The sequence below is a fragment of the Perognathus longimembris genome, chromosome 17 (genome assembly GCF_023159225.1).
Source record: "Perognathus longimembris pacificus isolate PPM17 chromosome 17, ASM2315922v1, whole genome shotgun sequence".
In the NCBI taxonomy this organism is placed as follows: Eukaryota; Metazoa; Chordata; class Mammalia; order Rodentia; family Heteromyidae; genus Perognathus; species Perognathus longimembris.
The window spans coordinates 19,305,124-19,330,118 of record NC_063177.1 but is presented as its reverse complement, the minus strand read 5'-3'; the positions used below and the strand labels follow the sequence as shown (position 1 = coordinate 19,330,118).

At 41.9% G+C, this 24,995-nt stretch overlaps 1 protein-coding gene across 1 annotated transcript in view; it reads right to left on the bottom strand.

The window, feature by feature from the left end:
• The window catches only part of Phf12 (PHD finger protein 12), a 48,718-nt gene that overhangs the window by 10,568 nt on the left and 13,155 nt on the right, over positions 1 to 24,995 (bottom strand). Inside the window, 5 exon segments of the mRNA XM_048366807.1 lie at positions 1,563 to 1,727; positions 3,294 to 3,426; positions 7,100 to 7,220; positions 8,961 to 9,354; positions 11,914 to 11,986. Coding sequence (XP_048222764.1) covers positions 1,563 to 1,727; positions 3,294 to 3,426; positions 7,100 to 7,220; positions 8,961 to 9,354; positions 11,914 to 11,986 — 886 coding nt within the window.

Genomic DNA, 24,995 nt, shown 5'->3' with positions numbered 1-24,995 from the left:
TTGGGCAGGATATTTACTTGGGTATGAAGAGAAAGTGAAGAGACATGGAGTTTGGAGTTATCACCTAGTAGGTACCATGGACTTTCTAAGATACCTAGCAATGGGAAGAGGAGAATGGAGCAGCAGCTAGTTGAAGGCTGTCTCCTGGGAAAGAGTGAAAAAGAAGGCAGGGAAGAAACCCTAATGCCAATATCAAGTACTTAGCAGATTTTACCTGTATACCTATAATCAAAGATGAAGACATTGTCCTATGGTACTACAGCCCTCATTGCCCTCTTAAACTGTCCAAGAAGAAAATGCCTTTCAGGCAATTCAATGACCTTGATTTTCTTCAACAACTAAGGGAACATTTATTTATTTTTCTGTCAGTCCTAGGGCTTGAACTCAGGGTCTGGGCTCTGTCCCTGAGTCTCTCTGTGCTCAAGGCTAGCGCTCTACTACTTGAGCCACAGACTTACTTCCGGCTTTTTCTGTGTATTCGGTGCTGAGGAATTGAACCCAGGGCTTCATGCATACTAGGCAAGTACTCTACCACTAAGTCACATTCCTAGCTAAGGGAATATTTATAAAGAATGAGAGCAATAAAATGATAGGATTCATTCAAGCCTCCTGACCTCTTTATTTCATTAGTTAGGCTCTCTTCCAAATTACAGTGATTTAGTTCAGATTACTTTTAAATCCATGAAACTGAGGTATAGCAGATGTCACCTCTACTATCCCCTTCTATGGAAAACATCTTAATTTTAGAATACTGTGTTTCCACTGAAGCATAAATATTTACCCAGTTAAGAGTTTGTTAAACAAATTCCAACAGTTAACATCTTGCTAGCTGACACCCACTGGAGGTGATGAGAATGGTGTTATTGAGTTTAAAGTGTGGATGCCACCAAGTGGCCATATTTGAGAACTGCTGGTTTCCAAAGGCACATATGGCTTGCTGTGTTTCTTTCCAAAGAGATCAAATTTACTAATGAGCATCAAGTGTTGACCTCTAGATTAACTGTAAGAAGTGATTGAATGCTTTATGAGAAACACCAAATGTCTTTCTTGGCATTACTAGGTATTGAAACTGAGGTGTTGTACCTGCTAGGCAAGTACTTTGCCACTGAGCTACATCCAGCTCCCAAATGCTTTTCAATAAAGGAAATCTTTCAACTTTTGTGGACACTGTTACCAACTGTCAAGTACAATTTGAAGCCTTGGTGATACATTAATACCAGCCTGGAAATTGAAGTCTCCTTCAGATATTTTTCTCTTAAAAGTTCCTCAGGCTGGGAACAGCTCATTTTTCACATGGTTTGATCACTTGTACCTTACCAGATGGCATGGACACAAGGGCCATCTAATAAGGACAGACAGGATGAAAGTCAGTCTACCAGGACTTGGTCCACATACCCCTAACCACTAGTCTCAAACATAAGATTATATTCATTACTTTCTGAGACACCAAGAATAACTTTCTGGGGCTTCTGCCTTCTTATATGTAAAACGGGGTCAATTACTTTCTATTTCATGAAGGCAACTAGAGACCTCCATCTTGCTTGCACTGGGTTATGACTCACCTTCAAGCTTCTTCTTTTGACCGACTGGAGCACACGACGGTTAGGAGGATGCTTCTTGTGGATTCGTTTCAGGAAGTCCACTTTGACAACATGCTGCGAAATGGTGTCCTGGAAACGATCAAACACCTGGCACCGATTGCTCAGAGTCATATTCTTCTGGTTCAGCTAGATGCAAAGTAGAAACAATCATGTAGTTAGGTGCCCCCTTCAGCTAACTCCATGCTCTGGGTTTAAAAAACCCAGAAGCTCTAAAATATATGAGGGAATTTCTTTAGTGAGAGACAGGATGTCAACATTCTTTGCAAGGGGCAAAGGAACATAGATGATACTCTCCCCTTAGCCCTGCCCAGTCCAGTTAAGTTAGAATATTGGAGCTAAGAGTCTCAGGGATAGTGAGGATTATGGGCCCAGTGCCCACCTGGTATACTCATGTTTCCTAGTGAGGCTTAAAGAAGATATCAAATAGGGAATTCGCTTAAGTGCCATTCAGAATTCTGCCTGATAATATCTTCTACTTCATATCAGAGTCCTGTCAGATGACCTCTCAGCACTACATATTTTAGAGGAGATACAGGCCTTGGTCTTCCAGAGACCCAGACTCTCTTCCCAGAAAAGGACTTTCTCATAGGCCTCAAACTATGTCCTACATAGGAGCTGTGCTTCTAGTTGGGTTAGAATCCTGTGTGTCCTGCCTGATTCCTGCCTCCAGGGCACCAAGGCACTTTAGGAACCCACATCTTCCTACATGGAAGGAGAACTCTTAGAAGAGTGGCTTACAGAAAGCAAAGAGACAAAGGAAATCTTAGCCACTTTCTTGATTATCTGATCCCCCACTTTGGTTCAAAGGGGCTACTCTGGTACTTTCTTATTTTTAGTTGTATATTTTTTTGGTCAGTAATGGGGTTTGAACTCAGGACCTGCGTGCTGTCCCTGTGCTTTTCACTCAAGGCTAGTATTCTACTTCTTTGAACCACAGCTCCATTTTCTTTCTCCTTTTTTTTGGTGGGGGAAGGTGTGTGTGTGCTGGTGCTGCAGTTTGAACTTAGGGTCTCTTGCTCTTCTCCCTTGGGTTTTTCCCTCAAGGTGTGGGCCACACTAGCTTATTTGTTCATTTGTTCAATCATTCATTCAACGACTTATTCAACACCAATTATACATAGCTATAAAGAATTGAACAAAGTGAAAGAAAGGAAAAATCAGGTGTGGTGGTACATGTCTGTAATCCAGCTATTTGGGACAAAGTTTATAAGATTATATCTCCAGAAATAAATTAACAATCAAAGAGCTAGGGAAGTGGCTTAAGTAGTAGAGTGCTTGCATAGACAGGAATTCTAGGGCTCTGGATTTAATTTCTAGTACTGACAAGATGAAAAAAAGAAAAAAGGATAGATGTGAAGAACCTAACTTGCTGCCTAGGACATGTGTATTCCAGATAGCCAACTATTTATTTCCTTAAAGTTGGACTGAATCTCATTAGGGCTGTAACAATTCAAACAACTAAGCACTAGTGGGTTAAATCTGTGTGTGTAAACAAGGTAATGTAGGAAAAGGCAAAATGCACAGCTGAGGCATGTCAAAAGAGAACTGAGTAGAATGGTCTGCATAAAACTAGTACTTAGGAGATCCGAGTGAACTCTGGCATAAAGCTGACCTTAATATGCTTCAATGTAATCAGTCTATCCATACCTCAGCTGTGTCTCTAGAGGACTGACTGGATGCCGCTATGCTTACCACCACATGTTCAATGTGATTTGGACACATCCATCTGCCCAGGGGCATGGCAGTAAGCGGTGGCTCGAGGCAGTCCATGTGAAACAGGAGCGGGCAATAGTCACACTGGATGAGAGGGGCCACTCGGCAACTCCTGTGTGAAAACAAAACAAAATCAAACACACACACACTTATTTATATTTTTGTCGGTGATGAGGCTTGAACTCGGCCTGAGCACTATCCCTGAGCTTTTTTATTCAAGGATAGTGCTCTACCACTTGAGTCACAGCTCCACTTCTAGTTTTCTGGTGGTTAATTGGGGATAGAGTCTTACAGACTTTCCTTCCCTCCCCCACATAAATATATAACCTGCTCTGTGTGTGTGTAATTTTTGTGGCAAGATATAGCAACAGGCTTGTGCTGTAGAATAGTAACCCCTGCTTAATCTTTTTTTTTTTTTTTTAAAGTCAGTCCTGGGGCTTGAACTCAGCATCTGAGCACTGTCCCTGGATTCTTTTTGCTCACGGCAAGCACTCTACCACTAAGCCACATTCCCAGGCCCCCTCCCCCCCTTAATCTTAACAATATTCTTCCACATCCTCTTCTCTCAATGATTTAGTTACATTCCTGATCACTAAAATAGATGAATTAGGGAGCTATCATTAAGCTATTACTTTCACTTTTTTTGGGGGGGGGAGGGGCGGTTGTGGGGCTTAAACTCTGTGCCTGTTCCTGAACTCTTCAGGTCAAGGCTAGCAGTCTGGAACTTGAGCCACAGCGCCACTTTGGCCTTTTCTGCTTATGTAGTACTGAGGAATAGAACCCAGGGCTTCATGCACACTAGGCAACCACTTTTGCCATGCCACATTCCCAACCCCTACTTTCACTTTAAAGAGGAATGTGTCTTGTGGGGATGTCATTTAGAGTATGCTTAAAGTGGCTGTCAGAACAAGAGTGATCAATGCGCAATAGTTACTGGAACAGGACAGCCAACTCTACTCCGATCTTTCTACTCCTTAAGAGAGCAACCACCTCATTAAAAAACCCACTAGCAACCTTTAACTACTACTGCTTGGTAGAACCAACAACTGGAGAGGTATGTAGAAAAATGATTTTGCAATGTATTCACATACAACGTAGTCACATAGGAGGGGGCTTACGCAAAATGCTGAATAGTGTGTGTGCTGGTCCCGGGGCTTGAACTCAGCACCTGTGTACTGTCTCTGAGCCTTTTTAATAGAGGCTAGTGCTCTATCACTTGAGCCACAGCTCTACTTCTGGCCTTTTGGAGATTAATATCTCAAAACTTTCCTGCCCAGGCTGGATCCTCATCATATCTTAACTAGAATTACAGGTGTGAGCCTCTGGTGCTTGGCTGTAAATACAATTTGTAATCACAATATTCTTCTTGAGGTCCCTCACATGTACTGGATCCACAGTTTGTCTTGACTAAAAAAAATTTTTTTTTTAAATTTTTGGGTGCCAGCACTAGAACCTGAACTCAGGGACTAACACTCTTTTTTTTTTTTTTGGCCAGTCCTGGGCCTTGGACTCATGGCCTGAGCACTGTCCCTGGCTTCCTTTTGCTCAAGGCTAGCACTCTGCCACTTGAGCCACAGCACCACTTCTGGCTGTTTTCTGTATATGTGGTGCTGGGGAATTGAACCCAGGGCCTCATGTATATGAGGCAAGCTCTCTTGCCACTAGGCCATATCCCCAGCCCGGGACTAACACTCTTGCTTAAGCTTTTTTACTCAAAGCTGGCATTCTACCGCTACTTCTGGCTTTGTGCTGGTTAACTGGAGATAGGAGTCTTGGGAATCTTTCTGCCATGGCTGGTTTTGGAGCTCAGATCTCAGCCTACAGAGTAGCTAGGATTACAGGCTTGAGCCACTGGTGGCGGCTCTTGGCTAAGCTTTAAAAAACACCACCACCACCACCACCACCACACTCTCTCTCTCTCTCTCGGAGCTTGAACAAAGGGTCTGAGCACTGACTGTCCCTGGCTTCTTTTGCTCAAGGCTAAGGCTAGCACTCTACCTCTTTCTTGAGCCACAGTGCCACTTCTGGCCATTTTCTATATATGTGGTGCTGAGATATTGAACCCAGGGCTTCATGCATGCTAGGCAAGCACTCTACACTCTACCACTAAGCCACATTCCCAGCCCCTTGTCTGAGTTTTAATGCACTATTGTTTAGTTTCCTAAAGTATTTGCTGTGATTTTCTTTTTTTGTGGCACTGGTGCTTGAACGCATGGTTTTACACTTGTTGGGCAGATCATGTACCACTTGAGCCACTTAGCTCTGGCTATTTTTAAGACAGGGTCTCATTTTTTGCCCTGGATAGCAATCTTATTTATACTTCCCACCACAGCTAAGATAATATGCGTGTACCACCATACCCAGCCCTTTCTCTTTGAGATGGTAGTCTCACCAACTTTTTACCTGGGCTGGCCTCAAACCACAATCTTCTCTATGTCTGGCTCCTGAGTAGCTAGGGTTAGAATTACAGGAATTTCAGACATGAGCTACTGGCTCCTGGCGGGATATTTTTTTTTTTGGGGGGGGGGGGGCCCATCAGGGTCTGATCTGAGGGTCTCAGTTACTCAGCATACTTGAGCCATACCTCCTAGCTCTGCTTTTTGCTGATTATTTTGGAAATGGCATCTCACAGATTTTCTGCGTGCTTTAAAATGCACAGTCCTGGGCTGGGAATGTGGCTTAGTGGTAGGGTGCTTGCCTAGCATGCATGAAGCCTTGGATTCAATTCCACTGTACCACATAAACAGAACAAGCTGGAAATGGCGCTCTGGCTCAAGTGGTAGAATGCTAGTCTTGAGTAAAAAGAAGCTCAGGGACAGTGCCCAGTGACCAGTTCAAGTCCTATGATTGGCAAAAAAGAAAAAAAGAAAGAAAGAAAAAAAGAAAAAAGTGCATGGTCCAGAATACAAGCGCAAGCCATCAGCACCTGGCTTTGGAACAGGTTTTGTTTTGTTTTTAATCGTGTTGGTTCTGGGGCTTGATTTTAGGGCCTGGGCAGTATCCCTGAGCTTTCTTTTATTCAAGGTTAGCACTTAACCACTTGAGGCACAGTTCCACTTCTGACTTTTTTTGGTGGTCAGTTGGAGATAAGAATCTCATGGACTTTCCTGCCCAGGCTGGCTTCAAACATTGATCCTCAGATCTCAGCCTCCTGAGTAGCTAGGATTACAGGTGTGAGTCACCTGTGGCCAGTGGGCATGTTTTATTTTATTTTTTTAAATAGCCATTTACTCCTGCTACCCACCTCTGACTATAATATAGTCCCAATAAACTCAAGGCAACAAGTTCAGCTTCAATAATTCAAGCAGCTGATCCCTATCCTGTTTGAAGGAAACCAATGTCTCAGGGAAGATGAAATTAGGGTAGTCCAGGGGCTTTTGGAAGTCCAATGTATACTAGCTATCACAGACACTTGTACTATTACTTGTAGACATCTTTAGTTACCAAAAAACACCTTGCCTTTTTCAGGACTTATGTTATTGCTGGCTAGAATTCTTCTACCTTTAAGGACTCATGCTTCAGTTCAAGTCCAACTCTTCTTATTCTAGTCTGTCAACACAGTTAATGGGATTTGAACCCTTATTCAGCTTTTTCTGCTCATTGTGATTCTTCAAGGAATTGTTAACACAGAAGGTTTGGATCGATTAGTCAGTCTCTTTGTATTCACATACTATCAGAATATGCACTGTCCACATTCAATACACATGGTTTGGAACTGGTAACCAAAGAGAGAAAATATATCATTTGCCAACTATGGAAGAGTCCCTTTGTAGAGAAGAAAATACCTGTTACATGTGAAGCAGACTTTGACCGGTAAGGGAACCAGACCATTGTGATCTAACTCGTGCTGTGTCTTCTTAACATTTTTCCCTGTGGTTTCCTCCTTTCTTCTTCTCTTGCTAGAACCTAGAAAAGAGATTGGTGGTGCTGAACTGTCCCTGGCTTCAGTTTCTTGCCTGGAATATGGAAATAACATAAGTGAAAGGAACCGATCTTAGCAAAAATATGTGCCATGGCCCAGAGATGGATCCTTTCTGAGGCCTGCAGGGCTGATAGCAAGTGAGGAAAAAGAATAAGAAAGGGGGGGAGGAGGGGAAGAAGACTTTGACATAAGTGATAACCAGGAGCCCAAAGCACCTGTTTTGTGGCAGAAACATTAGTTGTTTTACAACCATAAAGTGAATAGAAACCTAGATTAAATCCTGGAAATCTAAGAAATATAAATGCCTGAATCAAAGGGTCAAGGATTATTCTGTGGAGGTAGCTGAGGAAAAAACTGCTTTTACTACATTTTACTAGAAATAAAAAAAGCCTTGATTTCATATGTACCTTTTCAATCTTCCAATTTCCTTTCTTCCTTTCTCCTGTCCTGGTACCAGGGCCTGAAGTCTTATTCAGCTTTTTATTGTTCACAGCTGATGCTCTACCATTTAAAACATACTCTACTGTTATTGCTGACTTTTCTGCTCATGCTGGCTTCAAACCACAGTCCTCAGTTCTCAGCCTTCTGTGTAGCCAGATTTCAGGCATTAGCTACCAGTGCCCAGCTCCAATTTTGCTATCTTGGTAGAAAAACTAAGCTCAAGAACCTTTATGTACCAAACAGAAGCCATGACTTTCTTTTTTTTTTTAAAGGGCAATTTGATGGTATCTACCAATAAGAACTCTAACCCAGAAATTCTATTAGGAATTGATCTTACATATATTCCCATACATCTAGAAATATATACAATGATGTATTTACAGAGTTATTTGCTGAAGTAATACATCAATAACAAAAAAACCCAGCAACAACTTCAATGTCAATTAAAAGGAATAAGGAAACTGGTCGGATTAATGATGGCACACCTGTACAATGGACTACTATGGAATCCAAACAAAACAAAACTCTGAGAGAATTCTAGAATAATAAAGATTTCTAGAATATATTGCAAAGTAAAAAATGTATATGTAGAACAGTATATCTAATATGTTATTTAAGGGACAATACAAGCATATTTTTGTATTTGCTTATACAGGCACAGAAAACTCTAGGATCCATTTAAAGAATCAACCAGTTGTTATCTTTGAAAGGTATAAAGGGAGACATGGGAGTGGAAGAGAAAATTTTCACTGTAAGCCTTTGCATTTTACTTTTTTTCCCCAGTGGAAAAAAATCCATGGCCTGGCCTTGTGAATCACATGCCAGATAAGTACTCTATAACTGAGCTATATTCTTATGTATTCAGCTGGTACTACTAATTTAAAAATGAAGTGGTCTTGCTGTGTAGCCCATGCTGGCCTTGAGCTTTTCAATCCTTGTACCTTAGTAGTGGGATAATAGGCATGCACTACTACATTTGGCTTATATTTTAAGTTTTTGAACCTTGTGAAGGTAGTGCCTGTTTTTTTTTTTTTTTTTTTTAAAAGAGATAATATTGGTAAGGGGCAGGAAAGCAGTTAGATTAAGAAAGTGGAACAAAATTGAGTGCCTATTACAATAGTTAAAACCTTCAAAGACCTCTACAGTCAGAACCAGAAATGGGGAGGTAAGAAACTGGCTACACAGTCAAGTTATTCTGCCGGCAACACTGCTCTTTTGCTGGAAAATAGAATCCCCTGGGGAAGCTGGGATGGGAGAGGAGATATGATGATGGTGTAGCTAACCTGGTAGTGCAGTGGTACAAGTCAGTTCATTGGGCAACTGAAATTGTGTGGGGTTCCGCTCCATGGCGGCAGCAATCAGCAGCTCAAAAGGCCGCCTCAGCTGGGGCTGCACATAGTCCGGCTCTGCTGCTACTGGCTCCTCATCCACGTCAATGATGTCCTCATCAACGTCGTTCTGCTCAGAGGTGGGGGTCTCGGTGCTGGCATTGGATGTGGGGGTGCCAGGCCGGCTGGCTCTCCTTTCCAGGATCCGGGCATGGGCAATGGCCTTGAGTTCAGTTTTGCTAGCTGATCTGTCCAACAAGTCAGTGTCACTGCTGGGGGATGTAGTCCGTTTGCCAGATTTGTCCACCAGTCCATTAACATGACCCAGCTCCTTTTTCTGCTCTCGTTTCTGTGCAAATGAATAGGTGGGCCCATCATGAAAAGTACCACAAAACAGAAAGAGATGGGTGTACAATGTTCTGCTAGATAACCAAAATCACAAAAATCTCTCCCATATCCCAGAATCATCTACCTAGGGATTGGGACACTGGTCTATTAAAGTAGATACAACTATAAGACTAACTAAAGCTGGGAAAACTATTACAGTAGGGAATCACCAAAAACATGTAAAGTTAGAAACAATTATACAAATTCTACATCATTAACCCTAACTCATATGATATATAAGATCTAGGCTACATAGTATAGGCAAAGGTTAAAAAAGGAACACAGAAGAAATTCAGTGAAATAACAAAGTGAGATTTGTCTTGAAGCATCCTGACCTTCAGGATGGGCTTAAAAACTTTGCTCAAAATAAGTTTACAAAAGCGAAGATGAAAGGTAAAATAGGCCAGCAGACCTCCTTGTTTCAGGGAGGTTGGGTGCCTCTGTGGAAGGCAACTGTATTACAAGTCTAAGAATTGTAGTTTCTAGTGTTTCCATTTTACCTAGAACTGTGAAAGTAACATTTCTTAAAAAGTAGGAAACAGAAAAAGCCGAAGTACACTCAGTAGGACTGGAAGACATAAATTGTCTTCCACAAATCCAAATAGAGGGAATAAGGGAAGACACTAGTAACACTGGTCCCAGTCAGGAGATGTGGGATCTCGTCCCAGTTCTACCAATATTTTCTTTGGCTTTTGGTGACTCAGGCTGAGGGGTCAGAAATTTCCCTACAAAATGAGTCCAGTAAAATCTTTCTCTGATGAATATATGGTAGAGATGAAGCATGTCTGACATATGAAAGGACGGCTTTTGGCTGGGGTAAAACTTTAGTTAGCTTCCACTAGAAATCAGATAGGACCTAAGCATAAGAGGTGGATGAGGCCCTGAGGATGTATCATTTTGTATAAACTCCAAGAGGCCAAAGAAGAGTGGTATGGTAGAGATGGAAAAGGCAGACAGGCGTGGCACCAGTTGGCAAAGAGATCCATGTGAAAGTAGCATTTCAGAAGCATCCTGTTATAAAAGGCAAACTGTAATTCTTAGCACATAGCTGTTTCTACAAAATTGATGAAGAAATAACAGGTTGAGAATGAGATAGAATCTGCTTCAATTTCTTCGAGTCTTTGAGAAAGTTATTCCCTATTCTCAGTCTTGGTTTCTTCTTTTCTAAAATGGAGATCTAATACTAATATAATGTTAATTCCTTTCTTCAAGCCTCCTTTTCCTTCAGCTGCTCCTAACCCTTTCAGGCCCAGTTTCTTTATATGACCAGTTTCTAAAAGGCTGCTTGGATGGCAGGTCTGGTCCTACCTACTCTAATCAAACTGGGGAGGCATAGGAAAAGATCTTAGACAATACATAGGCTAGAGAGTAGCCTAGTTTATGGACTTTAGGGGAAATTGAACTACAGCTGTGGTTAGGTGGTTGACTTGGCTCTGGCTTGCTTTTTAATGGGAACTCTTAGACCCATATTGGAAAAATGTCTGCCAAATTGTTTACCTTTTTTTTTTTTTGCCGCCAGTTCTGGGGCTTGGACTCAGGGCCTAAGCACTGTCCCTGGCTTCTTTTTGCTCAAGGCTAGCACTCTTGAGCCACAGCACTACTTCCAGCCTTTTCTGTTTATGTGTTGCTAAGGAATCGAACCCAGGGCTTCCTGCATGCTAGACAAGCACTCCACCTCTAAGCCACATTCCCAGCCTGTTTACCTTCTTTTTAAAGGCCTCAAACTGTTAAACACACTAAACCACAATCTCTGAGTCATCTCCTCATCCTGTTTCTGCAATCAAGGAAGTCATCATTCATTGTGACATCATGTTCAAGGGCCAGGAAAACAATGATGTCAAAATAAAGTTGCCTGGTGTATAGTGTATTTGTGTGTAGCAAGGTATAGTTTTATAATTCATGGACAATTCGATTCCTTAGCTTATAATTTGAAAGTTGGGAAACATAACCTGGGTGGAAACATACTTACTTCCTTTTTTGATAAGAGAATTTAGTTCTGGCTCCCCACAAAAAATTTCGGAGTAGAAAATAATGAACCATGTTTATAATTCAGCCAGTACTGAATTTATCAAAGCTAAAGGAAAAGGAGCTAAAGAGATTAGCCAGCTGGGGTACAAATGGATTAAAAATTCTATCCACTAATACAACTGGTCAAACCTCTGGAGACCAGTGACTTATTTACTTCTGGGTGAGGAAAAAAAAATCGTTCTTTCGAGCCATGAATAATGCCGCCACAGTCAGACCATTTACTACAAGGTCAGTAAGATCAGACTACTCCTGTCACTAGTGACTAAACATGGCTCGGTAAATGAACACACCTCTTCTGCCCTCTTCAGCAGCCCATGTTTGGATTTTTAGGCCCTACTGGATTCCAAAGTCACCATTGGGAGAGTAGGGTGATTCCAGGGCTGGAAAAGACAAAGGGATAAAAATGCCTCAGGCCCAGGCCATCTTAGCTCTAGAATATTAGTACTCAAGATCTAGCATCCTGAGCAAAGCCTTCAGAAAGAAGCATTATTACCTTTCGGCGAACAGTGCACCGGTGACACATCCACTCCCCAGGAGGCAACATCTCTTCACTCAGTGGAGGGTTACTGTGGGGAAAAGACAAGGGCAAGACTAAGTAACTACCCTTGGATGAAGCAGGAAAAAGTCTGGGGTTTAGGTAAGTCTGGCATAAGCTGCATGTCCCTAACCTATTTTAGTTGCTAGAAACTATTGCAGCATTGCTAGAGTTCTGTCATCCTTCAAAATGCCTACTCAGGGCGTGGTAGCAGTGGGTTAATCCCAGTACTTGGGAGGCTGAGGCAGGAGTATCCTGAGTTTGAAGCCAGACTGGGTTACAAAGCAAGACTCTACCTAAAAAAGAAGATAATAAAACAATCACTTTAAAAAAGGTTACTCAGCAACAATTAAAATCTCCTAAGGAACGAGCATTCATTCTCACAATTCAGCAAGGGAAGCCAAATCTATAACTGCGCTTATAGGAAAAGGCATAAAGACTTTGTTTGGAGTCGGGTGTTGGTGATTTGCACCTATAATCCTAACTATGCATGAGCCTGAGATCTGAGTATAGTTCAAAGCCAGTTAGGGCAGGAAAGTCTATGAGAGTCCTATCTTAACTACTTAAAAAAACAACAACAACAACAACAAAAAACCAGGTGCTGGTGGCTCACTCCTGTAATCCTAGCTACTCAGGAGGCCGAGATTTGAGGATCACAGTTTGAAACCAGCCCAGGAAGGAAACTCTATGAGATTCTTATCTCCAATAAACTACTCAGAAAAAGCTGGAAGTGGCGGTGCTGTGGCCAAGTCATAGAGTGCTAGCCTGAGCAAAAGAAGATCAGGGACCCAGGTTCAAGCCCAGGACTGGGGGGGGGGGAAAAAGTTGCAAGTGGAGCTGGGGCTCAAGTGGTAGAGTGCTAACCTTGAGCAAAAGGCTCAAGAGACAGTGCCTAGGTCCTGAATTCAGGCTCCAGAATGGGCAACAACAAAAAACCCCACAAAACAACTACAAAATCCCACTAGTTTGGAGGCTGAAGAGTCATGCTCACATTCTGTACCATGCCAATAGAATCACCAAGAGATCTTCCATACTGTTGGAAGCCCTATCACAGTCTTATCCATATTCTTAGGCCTCCTTCAGATGCCTTCCCCCTAGTTAAATAAAAGACTCATTAATTCTTTCTTTGGAATACCCTTTCTCCAGAAGAACTATGCCTGTCAAAACTCTACTCTTGGGGCTGGGAATGTGGCTTAGTGGTAGAGTGCTTGCCTAGCATGCTTGAAGCCCTGGGTTTGATTCCTCAGCACCACATAAACAGAAAAAGCCAGAAGTGGTGCTGTGGCTCAAGTGGTAGAGTGCTAGCCTTGAGCAGAAAGAAGCCAGAGACAGTTCTCAGGCTGAGTCCAAGCCCCAGGACTGGCAACAAAACAAAACAAACAAAAAAAACTTCTACTCTTTCTCTAGGTTTGCTCCATTTGGCTTGTGGTACGTTCAAAATGTTTGCAAAGTCTGTTCCATTTCCTATTCACAGGTAGTTCATTCTCCTCCTCTTAAATTGGGCTCGTCTTGTGACTTGTTTTGACCAAAAGAATGCAGCGGATGTGGTATGTTGCAACTTCTCAGCCCAAGCCTTAAGAGAACTGTAGATTCCATTTTTATATAATTGGAATGTTCCATCTCAGGGCCCTGCTATCATGCCGTAAGAAGCCACATGGAGACTTGAGGGGCTCCAATGAACAACTTCAGCTGAACTGGCAAGCCAAGTGGTAGCACCACTTTCTGTGATGAGTGAGTCAGACATCCTGGACATACCCAGCTCAGTCCAGCCTCCAAATAACTGTAGTCCAACATGTGGAACAAAAAATTACTCAGGTGAGCCCAGCTAATCCCCAGAACTGTGACAGATAATAACTACTATCTTGTTTCAAGACACTGAGTTTTGGGGTAACTTGTTATATAGCAAAAGATGATAACTTTCTTCTGTGTAAGTTGTTAGATTTAGTTCTGTTTAGTTCTCCTTTGGTACTTTATTTTGCCTTTGCATGACAGTTATTATCTTTTTTTCATTCAAAGGACCAAGACAATATTGTGTTGCTTCCCTCTTTGTATCTTTGCAATACAGAAGTTGTGTACACAGTAGTCACTTAGGAAGTAAAGACTGAATCAAAACCAGAGGTGTAGAGGGCTGGGCCTTACAAATCCTCCAGGTCATGATTTCCACTAAGGTTATATCAAGTGCTACATGAGACTTTATTACTTTATTAAATCCTCAGAGGGTTATAATTACATTGCCTGTACAACGGACACTTTGTTTTCAAAGTATCCTCAGTTTATGTAGTAGAAACACCTGCGAGTTTATTAGAAATGCAAATTGAGGCCATGCCAGATCAACTGACCCAGAAACTCTAGAACTTGGGCATAACAATTTTTGCTTAATAAGCAAACCCTTAAGGCGATTCTGTTGAACATCAAAGTCTGCAAACAAATAATGTACTGAATGTACAAATAATATAATGCAAAGTTATGCTTAAGTTCTTGAAGGGGGAGTCAGTACTTCGAACAGTAAGAGGGGAAGTGCAGGAATCTTATGTAACTCCCCATACACTGATTTTAAAATAGGACTAGCTTTTAAGTCCTAGGATTTAAGGACATGTTATTTTACTATTTACCTAAAACTGTACTCAGTCTGGCAAAGTTTTCTTTTTCTTGCTCTGCCATGCTTCCCTAGACCCTTGAGCATACATCAAATGCTCACCAAATCTTCACAGTTTTTTTGCTTCCCTTCTTCTGTTTCCTTAATGGAATCTCAAGAGGATGCTCACCAGGAAGCAGAAAACTGGAGATACAGTGGCCTGCTGGGACAAGTATCTGAGCCCTAGAGGACCACAGGTGAATGTTACCTGTAAAAACTTCCTGAGTTTTCTCCAATGTATTTCTGTAACAGGTTGCATACTAATAAAATGCATACAAGTTATTTTCAAAGGCCTATAGACTCTGTGCTTCAACAGCTACCATATTAAAATTAACCCTGAAGTCTGTCATTTCTGATTCTGTTTTTCATCATTTCTTTTCACCTGCCCATTAGCACTGTACCAAGATACCCTTACACTGCATGGAAAGCAAGGAAGTATGGGCTTAGATTTCTCACCAAAATGCAAACAATCTCTAGACCACTCTTCATTCTTCCTTTAATTTATCCCTAATATTGTTGGCAGAATCATCTAATATATATATAGCCATTCAGGAGGTGGAGATGGGAGGGTCTCAGTTAAGATCCCATTTCAGTGGCTAGGAATGTGGCTTAGTGGTAGAGTGCTTGCCTAGCATGCATGAAGCCCTGGGTTCAATTCCTCGGTGCCACATAAACAGAAAAAGCCAGAGGTGGCACTGTGGCTCAAGTGCTAAGTGGTAGAACAACAAAAAAAAAAAATCCCATTTCGACAACAACAAAAGCTGCACATAATGGTGTTCACCTGCCACCCCAGCCATGGAGGAGGCATAATAAGTAGGAGGATCTCAAGGAAAGTTTCAGGCTAGCTTGTACTATAACAAGACCGTTTCAGCTCCTCCCCCTAATCTGATCATATTACTCTCCTGCTTAAAAAACCCCTCAGTGGCACTTTTCCCCATCCATTATAAGATAAATTTCAAGCTCCTTACTCAATATTGCAGCCTTGTAATCAGGACCCTGTCTCTGTTTAAGCTCCATCAGTCTTCTGACTCCTTTTACTGACCATACCCACCTCTGTGTCTCCACTCATTCCAGTGCCACAATCTATAATCATGCAGGTCTCCCCCCCCCCTCTTTTTTTTGCTAGTCCTGGGGCTTGGGACTCAGGGGTTGGGCATTGTCCCTGAGCTGCTGCTGCTTCTTCTTTTTTTTCTCAAGGCTAGCATTCTACCTCTTGAGCCACAGCATCACTTTCAGCTTTTTCTGTTTATGTGGTGCTGAGGAATCAAACCCAGAACTTCATGTATGCTAGGCAAGCATTCTGCTGCTAAGCCACATTCCCAGCCCTCCAACTTTCACTTGGAAAGTTCCTTATCTCTTGAGGAGTTGTCTCATGTCTCACATCAGGATTATCTCCAGGCTTTCTCTATGAAAGTGCTATGGTTACTCACAGCATTTCTGTGCCACTCAAACTCTTACTGCACCTGAATCCTCTTCTCTATACTTCATTCATCTGTTATCTCACACTCATTATATAATGCCTATCCATGTAGTAGGTACTCAACAAAACTTTAAACAACAGAAATACCAAAAGATTAGGCTTCTAGGAAGTGAGTATAATCCTCTAACAAGAGGTAAAGTCAGGGCTGGGAATATGGCCTAGTGGCAAGAGTACTTGCCTCCTACACATGAAGCTCTCGGTTCGATTCCCCAGCACCACATATATGGAAAATGGCCAGAAGGGGTGCTGTGGCTCAGGTGGCAGAGTGCTAGCCTTGAGCAAGAAGAAACCAGGGATGGTGCTTAGGCCCTGAGTCCAAGGCCCAGGGCTGGCAAAAAAAAAAAAAAGAAAAAAAGAAAAAAAGAAAAAGAAAAGAAGAGGTAAAGTCATATAAGTGGATAAAAACTTGTTTTAGTGATCATGTTTAAGTCACAAATTAGTGAAAAAATATGTAAGTATAAACAAAGTCTTGTTTCTCTCTTTTTTTAAACACAGGGTTAAAAATGCTTAAAACTAAAAAAATGCTTAAAACTTGTATTAAAATGCTCAACAAGTATCTTGAATTAACAATTTTGAAAAGGTGATATATGAAAGAAGGCATTAATATATAATGATGGATAGGGAAGGAATGACTACATTTCTAGAAAATGATCACCACCAGAACATAGGCATTACCCATCAAAAAGCTTCCCAGCCCCCAACCCCATCATGTTTTCTGTCAGATCTATCCAATTCCACCCCTCCCCCCCTTTCCAGTCCTGTGGCTTGAACTCAGGGCTTAGGTGTTGTCCCTGAGCTTTTCCTGCCCAAGGCTAGCATTCTACTACTTGAGCCACAGCTCTACTTCTGGCTCTTTGGAGGCAAGAGTCTCATGGTTCCCAAAGAAACTATTTGCTCTCTATCTGAAATACAGCTGACAGGGAAAGGATTCCTGGAGAAAAAAGATTTGGCAGCCTAGGGGTGCTCAAGCACTTACTCTGAGGAACTCACCTCAGCTATCCATCTCAAAGCCTCTTAGACTCACAGCACAGGAAAACAAGAAAACAAAACAGAACAGCAAAATAAAACAAACAAAGCTCCTTCTAAGAATAGTACTCCCACCAGCTAAATGGCTAACTCTGAGACATATGCAAAGTCTTTAAAAATAAGGTTCTGCCTTACCTCCCTCTCATCTCTATATAGCAATAAAGACAATAAATCACTGACACAAGTCAGGAAATGCTGAGCTTATTCTATCAGAGTTCTAACTGCTCAGCAGTGAAAACCATGCAATAACTATAATGAGCCAGTGCTGCCTGTTAAAGACATCAATGTGCTTCCTAATCACCAACACCTAGAAATAACAGAGTGATAACTTCATCTTATATGTAGTGTATTACAGTTCACAGTATTTTAGCAGATGCTCCTGTTTGATCTTCACTTACTAACACTGAGATAATTAATTCTTACTTCCATCACAGAGGTGAGGAAACTGACTCATCTAAAGCCATAGACAGCCAGTATGTAGCCTAACTGAAACTCAAATCCTGAAACCAAGCTGTATAACAAACCTTTAGTAGTCCTCTTTGAGGAATACCAACAATGTGCTTTCCTTAACCTTTTTTTTTTTTTGCCAGTCCTAGGGCTTGAACGCAGGGCCTGAGCATTGCCCCTGGCTTCTTTTTGTTCAAGGCTAGCACTCTACCACTTGAGCCACAGCGCGCGCGCGCGCGCGCGCGTGTGTGTGTGTGTGTGTGTTGGAACCCAGGGCTTCACAATCACTCTACCACTAGGCCATATTCCCAGACCACTTTCTTAATCTTAAGGCCAAATATTTCCTTCTAGATCAGGCAATATTTACTGGATTCCTACTGCTTATTAACCAATGTCCTAGGTAGCACACTGAAGGATAAACACAAAATAAGTAAGTGATCATCTAACCTTCAAGAATAGTCTCAGGTAGAATCATTCATCCAATCAGTGTCCATTTATTGGACACTTATTTTAGGCTAGATAATATGGTCTTAAATGCTGGGATATCAGATGTGGTCTTTGCTTTCAGGGATCACACTCTAAAGTGAAAAAAACCAACAAACCAGCAATGAGACCACTACAATTAACTACAAACTGATTCTTACCATATATACAGTCTCAGATGGGTTATTTGGTATCTAAGGTGATATAAGCTTTTCCCTATTCTTTCTGTTAAAGAGCTACTCAACAAATGGTTATTCAGCTTTTAGCAACTAACTCAAGGGGTTCAGGATGAAGTTTCAGAAGTGGGCTTATTTCTGCATTTTGTTATTGACCTGATAAAGGGAAGTTCTAGGAGTGGAAGCATTTTTCCTGCAGTGGATGTTTATATTCATTCACAGCACAATAGTGCTTCAACCCTTAGCTATCTTCAGAGCACCTTGCCCTATGAAGGTAAGCCTGGAATGGCTGTCCACTATATAAAAGCTGTTTGTCTGAAAATTCTGGTAGCCTTTTTTTTTTGGGGGGGGGGGTGCTGGTCCTGGGCTTGAGCTCAGGGCCTGCATACCCTTCCTGAACTTTTTTGCCTAAGGTTAGTGCTCTACCACTTCCAGCTTTTTGGTGATGGATTGGAGTTTAGAGTCTCACAAACTTTCCTGTCTGGGTTGGCTTTGAACCTCAGTCCTCAGATCTCAGCCACCTGAGTAGCTGGGATTACAGACATGAGACCCAGCCCCAGTAACTCTTTGGCCAACAAAATGAGAACCTTTTTGCTTACTGATGGCACTCTATTACTTGAGCTGTGCATCCACTTCAGGATTTTTGCAGTTCAGTCTCAAGGTTGTGTCTGGCCAGGCTGGCTTTGAACTGAAATTCTCAGTATCATGAGTAGCTTAGTATAGTCATGAGCTACTGATACCCAGCTAAGACAAAAACCTTTACATTATTTTCTGGCTTTGAAAGAACATAGCTTGCAGTGCAGAGACAGGCATTCTCTCTATAGGGAGAAAAGAAAATGACTGGTGAAAATAGAGCTCTGTTGTGGTTAAGGTTCAGATCATTTGTTAAAAAGCTTTGATTTGCAATTCCTGGCTAGAAAAGGACTGTTCATTGCTTTCCAACTTGCTGTTATTTTAACCACTACCTGATCTTAATGACATTCTGTTAGGTATAAAATAGTTCATAATAATGAAGCTCTAAATCTCCAGAGATTGTATGTACAATTGAAAGATATGCCTCTCTGTGTTTGGTGTTGCTTTCTGTAGGGCTAGAGAAGGCATACAAACTAATAATAACATCTATACATAAACCAATTAGAATGCTGGCCAAAGACATTTATTTTCTAAAACTAAAGCTTCCTCAATCCCATCTCTGCATCATGACTCCAACAAAGCTAGACTCCCATAAAAATGCAAATGGCCCATCTGTAGATGTGTATCTAGATTAAACTATTTTTTGGAGTCATATGGAAGAAACTACAAACACTCACCCTACTGGTCACTGTAATGACTCACTGACAGATTTCTCTGTCAAAGATTTAAAGCCCTATATATCAGATGATCCCAACCCAGAAGGAGTCCCATTTTAATTTAGCGTGCTTCTTTCATTCACTAATGAGGCTACAGCTCACCTCTGCAAGATGATGATGGTAGTTATCATGGTTCTAGGCTCTCTAATTAAGAGGATCTATTTTAAGTCCTCTACCAGTGAGGCTGATCTGAATCTAACCTTACTCATCTCTTGCTGAACAACATTAACATTTACTTCAGATTTAGTGGCTGCCAGTGGGACCTGGTGCTCTAAAGCACTGTTAATTATCCATCCACTGCAAGCAGTTTTTCAATATAGAACTGGGGGAAGTGGGAGGGGAACAAGAGAACAAAGGGAGGAGAGAATGGTAGAGGGAGTTGTGAAACACAGATTGCCTTATCTTTTATTTCAGAGACCTATTTTTTGTTTTACAACATATAGATAAAAAATAGCATGGAGCTGTAGACCTATTGTTGTTATTGTTAAATACCTGATATTACTGATGTATGTATTGTAACAGTCTATTCACTCAAGGGACACTGTATAAAACTTGAGCCAATGGCAGCCTGAGATGAAAATCTCACTTACCTAAGTATTAGTGTATATCTTAGAACAAAATTAAGCAAATAGTCAGGTGCTAGTGGCTCACACCTGTATTCCTAGCTACTCAGGAGGCTGAGATCTGAGGATCATGGTTCAAAGCCAGCCCTGGACAGCAAATGGATGAAACATATTTTTGTTTTTGTTGTTCATGGGGACTGAACTCTGGGCCTGGGTGCTGTTCCTGAGCTCTTCAGCTCAAGGCTAGTGCTCTACCACTTTAAGCCACAGAGCCAATTCCGGTTTTCTGGTGGTTATTTGGAGATAAGAGTCTCAAGGACTTTCCTGCCTGAGCTGGCTTTGAACTGTGATCCTCAGATCTCAGCATCCTGAGTGGCTAGGATTACAGGCACGACCCACCGGCACCTGGCTTCAACTCACTTTTGATGGGGAAAAGAGGTATTCATCAAGCAAATCGTATCACTGAGCAATTATGATTTTTAATTTCGCAGTTCACATTTCTAATCCCTCCATTTGAGGTCAGTACAAAATTAAAGTCCAGCAGTTTTAGTGGCACTGTGAAGACAAGCAGCAAGCGACAATGTATGTTTAGAGCAGGTCTACTCTCTTTCAGACAGGCCCTGCTGCCTTCAGCTAGCTCAGAAAATATTATTGGTACTAGCTAAAATGGGGAGGAAAGTGATCAGGACAGGACCACAATTATGCGTCAGCCTGAAGTCCCGGCCAGCCACCATGATCTATAAAAGAATCACCAAGTCCTTTAGAAAGTAAAGAATGGTAGCTCCAGTCTATAATCCTAGATACTTAGGATGCTAAGACTGAGGATCATATTATAGTTTGAAGTCAGCTTGGTCAGACAAATCTGCAAGACTCCATCTCCAATTAACCAGGAAAAGCTGGTAGTAGTGATGTGGGCTCATGTGATAGAGCAAAAAAAGAGTGTGAGGTCCCAAGTTCAAGTCCTGGTATAAGCACACACAATACACAAACAAGCAGGCTTTTATAAGATGAAATCAGCTATGTCTTGCAAAAGCTAAAAGTTCCTAGTTAAGACTTAACTTTAAGATTTTTTTTCAGATAAGGCTTTTACTACATAGTCCATGCTGGCTTTGAATTTACGGTCTTCCTGCCTCAGTCTCCAGAATACTAGGATTACAGGTGTGTGTGCTATTTTTTTAAATAATTAAATTGAAAAACTGTATTGGTGGGCTGGGAAGGTGGCTCAGTAGTAGAGTGCTTGCCTAGCACATAAATAGAAAAAGCCAGAAGTAGTGCTGTAGCTCAAATGGTAGAGCACTAGCCTTGAACATACAGAGGCTCAGGGGCAGTGCCCAGGCCCTGAGTTCAAGGCCCAGGACTGGCAAAAACAAAAGAACACATGAACGAACACATGAACACACACACACACACACACACACACACACACACACACACACACACACACACAGAGTATTGATATATCCAAATTTAACAGTGTATACTTTGAGGGAATGAAATTCAGTAAAATTTGAATGGTAGAAACAGTAAGGTTCCTCTGGACACCTGTGTGGGGATCAGCTTTTATCTTAAAGTATATCCATGTTTCCATGGTAAAGAAGATGGCCATAACTGAAAGACACTGAGAGATCAAAGCAGAAAGCTCATGAGTGCCTGAATCTCTCAATCCCTTATTCTCCATCATCCCAGCCACTCACTCAAACACAGCTAATGCCATAAAGGAAAAACAATATACAAGGACTAAGAAAACAAAGTACAAGGACTGTTGCTTTTAAAAAAAAATTCATGCAAAGCCTCAGTGGCAGTGTTAACAAGGAAACCAATGAAGTGCCAGGCTACTACAAATGCCCCATTGAGAAACTTAGCTAGTTGCGTCACTTCCACAGGCATACAATCCTTTCAAACTAGCTGACCATGCCTCCAAGTTTTATGGCCTTCTGTGCAGAGCTGACTTGTGGCATCCTCCCAGTAAAGGGACACTTGGAGAAGAGCCTCACAAATTACTTCAGGGAAAGAAGGGAGGGCAGAGCACCTTGTTATACCAGGTGTTTGCCTCCATTACTGACTCGGTTATTCTTACAATCCTGGCTTCTTCATAATGGAAGATGGGTTGGCTGTAAACATCTTGAAAAGGAGCTTCGTTCTTTCACCTGTGATAGATGCTCAAGACTAGATACTTCGGAAAAAGGTCAACATTCTGGCCTCAATAGTCATTTTCTAACAGTACTGGAGAATGCTCCATTGGGAAAAATAACCAATTACAACTGTGTATTCTATTGTTTTGTTGTTGTTGTTTTTGCCAGTCCTGGGGCTTGAACTAAGGGCCTGAGCACTGTCCCTGGCTTCTTTTTGCTTAAGGCTAGCATTCTATCACTTGAGCCACAGCACCACTTCCGGCTTTTTCTATCTGGTGCTGAGGAATCAAACCCAGGGCTTCATATATACGAGGCGAGCACTTTACCAGTAGGCCATATTCCCAGCCGACAACTGTGCATTCTAGAAGAGTGTCAGAGGTACTGCTTTCTTGCCAATTTTAGTGAACTACCAAGAAAAAGGAAGTAGCCAGGCCGTGTACTCTCTCTCTCTCTCTCCCTCCCTCCCTTGTTTTGGCCAGTCCTGGGCCTTGGACTCAGGGCTTGAGCACTGTCTCTGGCTTCTTTTTTGCTCAAGGCTAGCACTCTACCACTTGAGCCACAGCACCACTTCTGGCAGTTTTCTATATATGTAGTGCTGGGGAATCAAACCCAAGGCTTCATGTATGTGAGGCAAGCACTCTTACCACCACCAGGCATTCCCAGCCCCCAGGTCATTCTCTTTGAAGATGAATTGAGGAATCTGGGACAGTTTACAGTATTGGACCTAAAATCCTATAAAGGATTGGAAAAAAAAGAAAATTAACTATGTCTTTATTTAAAAACCAACTTCAGACTGGTGGTGGTGGTTCACACCTGTAATGCTAGCTACTCAGGAGGCTGAGATCTGAGGATCACGGTTCAAATCCAGCCCAAGCAGAAAAAGTCTGTGAGACTCATACCTCCAATTAGCCACCAGAAAACCAAAAGCTGTGGCTCAAAGTGATAGAGTGCTAGCCTTGAGCAAAAGAGCTAAGGCTCTGAGTTCAAGCCCTACAACTGACAAAACAAAACAACAAGGAGAACAGGTTTCTACTTAAGACCCAGTTGCTTTTCTCAAAAGCAAATTTCTACTTCACATAACATCCCAACAAGTTCATAAAAGCAAAAAAAGGAGGGAGAATATTATTTGGGCCTTAACATCATAGAACTCATTCCATCCTTCTTACACTCTTCTCCCATCCCCCAATTCTCATAAACCTCAAAGCTCTCTACCCTTCGAGACTGAAGTAATCTCCTGGGCATGCTGTCAAACTGTGCTGTCGTGGTTTGATGCCACGGCTAAGTGCTTACTTGTGTTTCCAAAGCCTTCCAGCTATACCCCCAGTGACCTATTTAGGAGTTGAAAATACTTTTCAGAGATAGAGAGCCACAATTTCCCCCCCCTTTGGCCCACTTTTTTTTTTCCTCAGATAGTCCCTACCCAAAGAATGATCACCTAGGGGCTGGGGATATGGCTTAGTGGCAAGAGAGCTTGCCTTGTATACATGAGGCCCTGGGTTCGATTCCCCAGCATCACATATACAGAAAACGGTCAGAAGTGGCGCTGTGGCTCAAGTGGCAGAGTGCTAGCCTTGAGCAAAAGGAAGCCAGGGACAGAGCTCAGGCCCTGAGTCCAAGGCCCAGGACTGGCAAAAACAAAACAAAACAAGAATGATCACCTAGAGGTCTGTAAGTGTGCACACAAATGGTAAGATCTGAGGAAGGCCCTTTAAGAAATGCAGCAAGCATATAGCTTTGAGCATGAGTAGTTTACCACATTTAAATAAATTTAGACAATGTTCTTAAGATAGTTTCCTTAATACCAACAAACCACAGCCTGCAAAGATGTCGAGTATCATAGAATTAGGTGTTTCTTTTGGTATGATAGTTTGCTAAGTTAAGAGTGATTATGCCAGGAAAAACCACGAGGACCACAAAGGATGGATAGAGCATCCAAAAAAGTAACACTTTTATTTAGAGATTCATGAAGTATAATCTTCATGATACATTCTGAAAAATAACCAATGACTTTCTATGGAAAAAATTCATCACAAAGTTTCCCTCTAATGTTTCCAAAGTTTTGTTAAAACAAAGAATTAGCAGAATTCTAGCTGACAAGTCAGTGAATTTAGGAATGACGCAGGCCTATAATCCTAGCTACTTAGGAAGCTGAGATCTGATGATCATGGCTTGACACTAGCCCACGCAGGAAAGTCCATGAGATCCTTATCTCCACATCTCCAATTAAATGCGCGCGCATGCACACACACACACACACACACACACACACACACACACACAGAGCTGTGGCTTCAGTGGTAAAGTGGGAGTCTCTACCAAAAATGTTCAGGGTCAGTACCTAGGCCTGAAGTTCAAGCCTAGTTCATCACAGGAGTCTAAAGATTGGTAAAGAGAAAATCTGTTGCCTGATTTCATAATGCAGAGATGAATCTAAACTACAAGTTCTTCTGGACACTGCACTCTCTTCAAGAGAAAATAATATTCAATATCCGTCTGCAGGTCACAAGTGAGTAAAAACAGGGTTTACTTGGAACTCAGTCTGAGAGGTTCCCCTGCCTGGCTTGGAGGTGAACTGGTATTTTTCGGCTGCAGTTAAAATCAAACTCACAGAAAGTCCTCGCCTGTTCACTGAAGCTTATTTCAAAAAGAGCCTCATGCAGAGCACAAATAGTAGGAAAGAATCATGACAGGTTGTGGAATTTCTCTCCCTTATTCTGTCATTTGTCTTGTTAAAACTGGCAAACATTTC